The 10,000-nt window shown below is 43.3% G+C and overlaps 1 protein-coding gene and 1 pseudogene across 2 annotated transcripts in view; both read left to right on the top strand.

The window, feature by feature from the left end:
* LOC308381374 (glutamate receptor ionotropic, kainate 2-like) overlaps nt 1-3,475 on the top strand; it is a gene marked incomplete at both ends in the record, with an annotated part of 53,133 nt that extends 49,658 nt beyond the window's left edge. Inside the window, 2 exons of the mRNA XM_080858934.1 lie at nt 2,440-2,690; nt 3,311-3,475. Of these exons, the coding sequence (XP_080715060.1) occupies nt 2,440-2,690; nt 3,311-3,475 (416 nt within the window). The remainder of the gene's footprint in view (nt 1-2,439; nt 2,691-3,310) is intronic.
* Nucleotides 3,476-6,525: 3,050 nt separating this feature from the next.
* LOC308381365 (solute carrier family 66 member 3-like) overlaps nt 6,526-10,000 on the top strand; it is a 7,641-nt pseudogene continuing 4,166 nt past the window's right edge. Inside the window, exon 1 of the transcript in view lies at nt 6,526-6,555. The product of the transcript in view is annotated as a solute carrier family 66 member 3-like (transcript). The remainder of the gene's footprint in view (nt 6,556-10,000) is intronic.

Below are 10,000 nucleotides of genomic sequence, written 5' to 3'. Positions count from 1 at the left end.
TCCCTTCCATGCTCCTGAAGATTCCAAGATCGTCTGGAATTGTTTATGGCTCTGCCCGAGCAATGTTTCCCATTAATAGAGCCAGGACCGTGAGAGTGCTCACACTTATGGGACAGCCAGAGGACCCTGAGGAGTTAATCACTGAATTTGACAAAAAGTGGTATGGGGTTAGAATCGCGGACTGTACCTTTAACACATCCTAAAAGGACATAAACCAGACCTGGGTACCAGTGCTATTTCAGAGCTCAATGCAGAAGGACCTTTTTTCCTCCAACTACTGATAAGTCATCCTCACTCTGTGATGATTGATAGCATATTGAAACACCTTATTGCAGGTATTTTTAAGATCCCGAGCACCTGAATGACCTCATATGTAATGTCTATTTTTATGGGTCAGGATTCATAATTAACAATCCTAATTACTCATTATGGTGGAATAATGAGACCATTAAAACCAGTAATTTGATAATACCATTCAAATCTGTCATCTTGATGAGGAGTCCTTCAGAGAACTGATCACTTTAATCACTTCTGTTTAATGAAGCATCTCAGTAGCACATACTGAAGTTAAATCAAATCACACGTTTCTACAGGAGAATCCCTCGCACTTGTTTGTATTTGTGTTTAGTAAATGTGTGCACCCACACTCACGCACACACTTTCTTTATCACTCACATGCACACACACATGCATGTATGCACACATGCACGGACGCTAATACACACTCTCTCATTTTTATCTGTTTCTCTCTGTTTCTCTCTCTCTAACCCTCTCACACACACACACACACACACACACACACACACACACACACACTAACACACACACATACACAGAAACACACACACACACACACACACACACACACACACACACACACACACACACACAAACACATACACACACTCCGGGCTCCATGCTGAGCCCTTCTCATCTTTTCAGTCCTAATCATAGGCATGCTCTTACTCCAACACACACACTCACACACAAATACACACACACACATACACAAGCAATCACACACACAATCACACACACACTGTCAGTGTTATCCTTCTGAGCGTCTCCTCTCTCACATCAAACAGCAACCAACAGAGATAACGAGAGTTTGAGACAGATGCTATCCAGTGAATGTGTTGATGAATGTGCATGTGTGTGTGTGTGTGTGTGTGTGTGTGTGTGTGTGTGTGTGTGTGTGTGTGTGTGTGTGTGTGTGTGTGTTTGAATCCTTGGATAAAGTCTGTGTGTGTGTGCATTTGTGTGTTAGGATAAGTGTGTGTGGATAGTTGTCATAAGAAGATATCATTTCATTGTTCATTATAATCTGTCAGTTCAATAAAGGTTCAAACCACTGTATTTGTGTGTGAATGTGTGTTGGTGTGTGTGCGTCTGTGTGAAAGAGAGAGGGAGAGAAAGAAAGAGAGAGAGTTTCTGAGGGTGTTTTTTGGATGATTATGGAATGTGACAGAATGTAATTGTCTATCAGAATCCACCCGCAGGGGGTGGACTCTCTCTGAATGCTCATTTATCCTTCATATTTTATTTAAACAAGACATTAGCAATCTCCATCTCTGACTCTCATTTACTTTACCAAGGCAGGCTCCTACTGTAGTACATCAGAGTGCAGAAGCACTACAGAAAAAGACTGTATTTGCACAACATTTAGAATTTTTTTTTATAAACCTTTTAGCAACTTGTACTGAAGAAAAACCGGTACTTGCAGAAATCTGTAGGCTAAGTAGCCCCTCTTCCCCCCTGACCCCCCCTCAACAAACACACACACGTCTTTTCTCTGAATGTTCCTTTTCGTTTGAACAGTTTTTTTTAAGTATTTCGTTTTAGCAGTCAGGAGTAGCTTGACAGAAAGCGAACACATACCCCCCTCCTCTGACAGACTCTTCTCTTTGCTATGGCTGGACTTTGGTCTTGACATGTCTCTCATTTTCTTTGTCTCTCTGTCCTTCTTTTTTTAGTTTCTTTCCTCTTCTTTCTTATTCTTTTCCTCTCTTTTCAACCCCCCTTTCTCCTTCTCTCTCCATCTCTCTACTTCTCTTGTTTTACCTCCTACACAAACCCTTTGTTCCTGTACAACCATTCAGCATGTACCACTGCAAGTCACACCGGTATGATCACGAATTGAACATTCTATCTTGGTCCATCGAATACAATGTGGAATTTTAGAATCCTCCATTTGATAAACCTTTTTTTTAGAACGTTCCAAACTCCTTTGCTGTTTTTCCTGCCCAGCCGTCTTTCTCTGATCTTATTCTTTAGTCGTCCTCTTAGTCTTCCTTTCCTTCAGTTCTTCATCTGGGCTCTCTGAACCAGGACAAGAACACCCTCACCCTCAGAGAGGGACACACGATGAAGTAGAAGTTGACACAGTCATCTTTTTCTCTCACAGTTCCTTTTTTTCACTCTGCTCCCTCTCTCCCATAGGTTCTCCGTACCGGGACAAGATCACCATTGCCATCCTGCAGCTGCAGGAGGAGGGGAAGCTGCACATGATGAAGGAGAAGTGGTGGCGTGGCAACGGCTGCCCGGAAGAGGAGAGCAAGGAGGCCAGCGCCCTGGGCGTGCAGAACATCGGCGGCATCTTCATTGTGCTCGCCGCCGGCCTCGTGCTCTCCCTCTTTGTCGCGGTCGGCGAAGTGCTCTACAAGTCCAAGCAGAACGCAGACGTCGAGAAGGTGAGGCGGAACTCCGGTGACGAGTCATCATGGATACGGCATCACCAGCAGTGAAACATTATCATGGAGTGAAGACGAAACATGGAGTGACAAATACCCTGAACTTGCATTGATTGCGATCCCTGTTCAGTAATGGTATATTAGGATGATTATGAGAATATGTTGGTGCATACATTAGTCTTGATACGGAATCCGTATACAAGGACACTTGGATGTCTGTGAGAGGTGCGCTGATGTGTTGTCAGGTCTGACTCCCAGTGGTCCCTGGGGAGGAGCAGTCAGGTTATGGCCTTGCCTCCATCTCAAATAGCATGTCCTCTTTTCCTCTTTGTCCTTTTCTCCTCTTCGTCCCCTCTTCATCTCTCTCCATCACTTCCCTGCCTGTCACCCTCCACATACCTGTATATTCTCCCACTTCTCTTGCCATCTCTTTGTTCTTTCCTACGGCTCTCGCGTTCTGTCTCCCTCCACCCATTTCTCTCTTATCCTGATGTCCTGTCTCCCTCCTCTTTCTGTCTGTCCCTCTGTCTTCCGCCTGTCCTGTCGTTTTACTGTCCTGTCTCACTCCTCCCTTGTCTCTCTGCTGTCCTGTCTCCCTCCTGTCTCCTGTCTCTCCCCAGAGGTCCTTCTGCAGCGCCATGGTGGATGAGATCCGCACGTCCCTGAAGTGTCAGCGCCGCCTCAAGCAGAAGCCGCAGCCGCCCGTCATCGTCAAGACTGAGGAGGTCATCAGCATGCACACCTTCAACGACCGACGCCTGCCCGGCAAGGAGACCATGGCATGAAGGACAGCCACTCCCATTCCTAATGCCCCCCACCACCCCCACCCCTCTGGCCAATCACTCTCCCATCTCCCATAACAACAACCTGAACCTGACCCCCCCCCGACCCCACCACCTTTATCCTACTAGTGATACCTCCTGTCCACCACTTCCCTGCCCTTTCCTGCCCTTCTCCCCACACACACTAATCCCATTTACCTCTTAGCAAGCAGGTGGTGATGATGCAGCGAATCGGGCTCAGTAAGTAGCCGGGAGCAAGGGGTCAGTCCTGCATCACTCACCCACTCCCTCACTCCCTGCCAGCCTGCCACCAGAGGAGCTGACAGCCTGTTTCCTGTGGAAATGCAGTCGCCTGGGCCTGCCTTTACTACTGTATGAGGATATTTGGGGTGCGAGGGGGCAAATACAGACACCCCCCTCCCACACACACCTCCCTAATCAAGAAAGAATGGGATCTACATCTCGTATTAAAGAAATTGTGAATATTGGGATCTACACCCAGTATTCAAGATCTGTGATTCTGAGACACTTCGTCAATATGCTGACTCACACACTGGCTCTGACTGTGGCTTGAGTAAACTGAGGCAACTGGTGCCATGGAAACCTGTGATTTAAAGCTGCCTGTAGCTCTTTTTTTAACCAAGCAGTGGACTGTACATTACTGAGACACACACACACACACACACACACACACACATTGACCACACACCTCTGGCCTGCCAAAACAAGAAGTGGACCGCAGCACTGCAATGCATCCTGGGACACAGGCAGCGCTAGAGGAGGAGCTTGATTCAAACTCATTTCTTGATCTACTTTGGTTTGCCTTATTTGGCTTATCTGTTGTCATTGTTTTTCTGTCGCTACGATCTGTGCGCTTGTTGCTACATCCAGTAGCCTATATACCGGGTTAAAAAGAGAACATGAGGGCCACACTGGAGGCTCAATGAGAATGTGTCTTTAGATCACCACATGTAGAGATCAGGCATGGGATTAAATATAATGTGCTTTTTTTCTGTTTTCTTTTTCTTTTTCTGTGAGAAAAGGAATCTCAGCGTACTTTAGTGTTGACGTTTTCTTAACTTCCGTTCGTTTCTTTTCTGGGGGTTCGAGGATTTCTACAGAAGATGACTTTTTTTCTACAAAGACTAATTTTTGTAGTTCTTTCTATTAGTGTGATGCACGCACACAGATACACAAACACACAGATACACAAACACACACACACAGACACACACACACACACCCACACACACACACCCACACACACACATACTGTACACACACACACTCACACACACATACACACACACACAAACACACACATACACACACACTGGGCCTTTGAAGTAACATCAGTGTCTCCCTCTGATAGACTCTGGTCTTGTTTAGACACAGTACCCCATTGATGCCTGTAATGTAATGACTCTGATTTACAACGGTCCATTAACATCTGTTTCACACCTTTCACGCCATCCATTATCATTACTGGCAAAACAAAGTAAACATGGAGTACATTCATAAACACATTTGCTTGGACAAAAACATAATCCAGGTATCTAATCCTTACCCTCTTGCACCTACACTCCTGCCACTGCTTTTGGTACTCAGAGCAAGGACACAAAAATAGACAAATAAACAAAACAATCAACAATTTAAATAATTATCAAACAACTGGCAAATCTTGATTCGGCCATTTTAAAATAATTCATACAAACAGTACACTCGCACACACACACACACACACACACACACACACACACACACACACACACACACACACACAATCACACACGAGGTATGACGAAAGAAATTAATCCATCATGTTCTGGTTTTTGATGTATACTGGTCTAGACACCCTTCAGCCCCCCATCTCATCAGGCTGGTTCCACCCTGCAGGGGGCGATGTAGGTGTCCGGGTCTCTCTTCTCTCATGGCTCCAGTAGGGGTGTGTACATGTAGCACTGATAGACACTGATAGACACTGACAGACACTGATAGACACTGACAGACACTGATATACACAGACAGACACTGACAGACACTGATAGACACTGACAGACACTGACATACACTGACAGACACAGACAGACACTGACAGACACTGATAAACACTGACAGACACTGATATACACAGACAGACACTGACAGACACTGATAGACACTGACAGACACTGATATACACTGACAGACACTGACATACACTGACAGACACAGACAGACACTGACATACACTGATAAACACTGACAGACACTGACAGACACTGATATACACAGACAGACACTGACAGACACTGATAGACACTGACAGACACTGATATACACTGACAGACACTGACATACACTGACAGACACTGACAGACACTGATAAACACTGACAGACACTGACAGACACTGATATACACAGACAGACACTGACAGACACTGACAGACACTGATATACACTGACAGACACTGACAGACACTGATATACACTGACAGACACTGACAGACACTGATAGACACTGTACAGACACTGTACAGACACAGGGTTCAGAGTATGAAAGAAAATTCAGAGACTATACATAGAAAGAAGAAGAGGAAAGATGGTAGAGGGTGAAAGAGAATAGAGACAGAGGAAGACAGAGTACAGAGAGAGTATATATAGAGAGGAAGAGGACGATATACAGAACATAGGGAGGATATAAAGGGACAGTACAAATTCAGTTCAGTGAGGGTATAGATAGAGTGGCAGCCAAGAATGGCCTGTCCGGAGGAGACAGAGCCCAGAGGTCCCTCTGACGGTGGAAAATGGCTTAGTCATAGAGTGCAGACGCTACACAGGCAGCACTGGTATACTGTAGTAGTTATTCACTTGTGTGTGAATACTGTTCACTCTTTTACAGTGACAGCCTGAAGAAAAAAAAATCATAAATCTAATATATCAAACATGAATTATTTCTCTTGGAGCTGAGTGTAGCCACAAATGGTGGTATTAAATTCTCACACTTGCATTTAACCGCTGGAGGCGGTCTACGCTCTGGTTGTTTTGTGAAGTGATGGCAGCCCCTGATAATATGGCGCTGAAAGACTCTGTGGTGTCGGTGGTATTAGTCATTCTGTTGGGAGATCTCTGGGGCCTCTCTGTGTAAGTGGCTGGATCAATCTTATAATAAAATAAACGAAAGAAAACGATGGAAACGAGGAAAGTGTGACTTGCATGGCTTTGCATACTTGGTGGTTTTGCATGCTAACTTGACTCTATTATGGGGGCAACATGCTAATGCTCTCAACACAAACGCAAACACAGGACTTTGTTTTCTTGTTCAGTGCATTTAGCAATCTAATATGGAGAAGGTGTAATCTGTTTAACAAATGAACCCTCTTGTTGCCCTGGGTATTATGGATTTAATAGTGGCTCTCAAATTAAATCAGACCAATCTAGGCTTTGCACGCAAACATCATTCCAACATGGGACCACACGCTAATTTGCCTCACACACACAGACATAGACGCATGAGTTATTGTGAATGCTTGTGACATTGAGTGTGTTTAGCTTCGGATGAGTGAGGGAATGTGTGTGTGTGTGGGTGTGTGTGTGTGTGTGTATAAGTGTGTGTGTGTGTGTGTGTGTGTGTGTGTGTGTGTGTGTGTGTGTGTGTGTGTGTGTGTGTGTGTGTGTGTGGACAGAGAGAGAGAGAGAGAGAAAGAGTGTGTGCGGTGTGTGTGTGTTGTGAATGCTTGTGTCATTGAGTGCATTTAGATTCAGTTGAGTGAGAGAATTTGTGTGTGTGTGTGTGTTTGTGTGTGTGGTTGTGTGTGAGAGAGAGAGAGAGAGTGTGTGTTTGTGTGTGTGTGTGTGAGTTTCATGTGAAGGATATAAGCTCACTTACACCTCCCTAACTGTGCAAACGGTGTTGCCCCCACTAATTGGCACCATAAAGTGTCCACAACCGAAATGTAAAAAGATGTAATTAGTCAACCAGGGAACCCTCTTGTTGACTTGAGTATTTAATATTTATCATGGGGGTTCAGTTAGGGCCCTCTAATCAAATCCAACTGATCTGAGGTTTTGCATGCAAACGTGATTCAAGAAGCGTGGGAGAACATGCTAATGTGCTTCACAAATATGGGAAGAATGTGCATGAAGTCACGTCCAGTGTGTGTGAAGATTTAGATCTGCCCTAATTGGAAATATCTGTATGTGTGTGTGTGTGTGTGTGTGTGTGTGTGTGTGTGTGTGTGTGTGTGTGTGTGTGTGTGTGTGTGTGTGTGTGTGTGTGTGTGTGTGTGTGTTGCGTCCATGTATGTACACTATAATGTTGTTTACTTTTTACTGTAGTATTCTTTGGAACTTCCTGCCTTATTTTGGTTTCATATCACTGATCAATGATTTCTACCCATTTACTCATCAGTCCTTTTTACAGACCTCTGGTTGACTGCCTATGCCCTATTAGTCCAGGCAAAATAGCCCATTTTGGAGCCAAAAATGGAATTAATTGTAATAGAATTTTTTTCAGCATAGATCATTTCTATGAGGTGTCCAGAACAACATACTAAAAGTCCTAAGAAATCCAAGTTGAGGAAATATGTTTAATTCTCATCAATCTGAGATGTGTGCTAATAATGCATGGCAAAAATACACCTCAAAACATTTTTTTTTCCTTTACTCCTATCAAAATAAAACTTTACATAATGAAAGTACCCATGAACATTTACATTTTTTGTATAACAAGTTTCTTTGAAAATGAATTTGAATATGCAAATGAGCTATACACTAATCGAATATGCCCAAAATACACCCAATGGGCTTACTTTTTTCCTTTACTCCTACCACAGTAAAACTTTACATAGTAAAAGTATACATAAAAAGTAACTTTTTTTGTATTACAAGTTTCTTTTGAAATGAATTTGAATATGCACATGAGCGTCACACTTATTGAATATGTCCTGATTGCATAGTCAGAAACACCATACCCCTGGCAGGTACTACCAAGCCAGGCAGTTTTCAGGTTAGAGGCCAGTCTAAAAGCAACATTGCCATCTCCCATTGGCAGTAGGATGATAGGATGAAGATTTGGCCGATGTATTTGTCATACATATGAATGGTGTTTCTGCCTATGGACATATTCAATAAGTGTGGAGCTCATGTGCATATTCAAATTAATTTCAAAAGAAACTTGTAATACAAAATTTTTTACTTTTCATGGGTACTTTCATTGTGTAAAGTTTCATTTTGATAGGAGTAAAGGAAAAAAATAAAAAATTTGAGGCATATTTTTACCATGCATTATTAGCACACATCTCAGATTGATGAGAATTAAACATATTTCCTCAACTTGGATTTCTTAGGACTTTTAGTATGTTGTTCTGGACACCTCATAGAAATGATCTATGCTGAAAAAAATTCTATTACAATTAGTCTGTCGTAAAACGCTATTTTGCCTGGACTATATTGTATAACTCAATACCACACAACGCATTCAAAACCAGAAGATTGTAGGGCGCCCTCTCCTGCATATATCTGGTAGTGCATGAGACATACTATGTTGTCAGTGAATATTGCAGAGGCTTCTCCATTCTCTCTGCTGTAATCTGCTTTCATGAAACAGTTTCTCTACTGGTTAACCCATTGCAGATCATATAATATAATATAATGTATTATAATATAACATTCCCTCTCAGCCACGCCCAGATGCTGTGGCTCCCAGTTGTTAAGGCAACCGCCAAACCACCACCCCCTGCCCCTTCAGCCTCCCTGCTCTCCTCTAGGGGGGGTGGATGTTCACACTCACACCTATGGCCATGCACACTCACATACTAATAACAGCAAAGAAAGAATGAACTTCAACTCAATTGGGCTCCTACAAACAATGTCTGCAATGTCAGGCAAATACCGACATCCAGACAGTCATTGCATTATACATCTGCTTATATAAAGGGGGGGTTGTTGATATACTGATTGTGATATACTGTACATCATATATTTACAACATGCAACTTCACACATAAAACAAATTCACAACATACACACAACTATCAAACAGATGCAAAAACAAAATAAGGTGTGACCCAGTAGTCCATTCATCAAGTGTCCATCAGCCTCTCCCCATGAATGGACTAATGCTGGACACACAGACAGGATGACCCTCCGCTCCCTAACTGCCCCCTGGCTCACTCGCTTCATATGAGCAGTGCAGCATCTGTCTCTACTTTGGCTGGGTGTGTGTGTGTGTGTGTGTCTGGGGGGGAGGGGGCTGTCACATAGACAGACACTTTGCCAAATGGCAGTACCATCTGCGACCCAACAAGGCACCCAGTGTCTCACAATATGAGAGAGGGAATAACAGGCTCTCAATTCCTCATAATCGTTACACCATAACATCACTGTCTCGTCTGCTGTGTCTATCTGAATAGTAATTATTATAGTCTCACACAGAATCATTATTAAAGTCACACACAGGGAAAAAAAATGCTTTTTGGATTAAAGGTGGTGTGTGTTTTCTGTTTTTTCAAAAACATCTTTTTAGAGCATAAAATGCATGTTTCATT

The sequence above is a fragment of the Sprattus sprattus genome (genome assembly GCF_963457725.1).
Source record: "Sprattus sprattus genome assembly, chromosome: 2".
Taxonomy (NCBI): Eukaryota; Metazoa; Chordata; class Actinopteri; order Clupeiformes; family Clupeidae; genus Sprattus; species Sprattus sprattus.
Note: the sequence above shows the minus strand (reverse complement) of the source record. Positions and strands in the feature narration are given on the sequence as shown.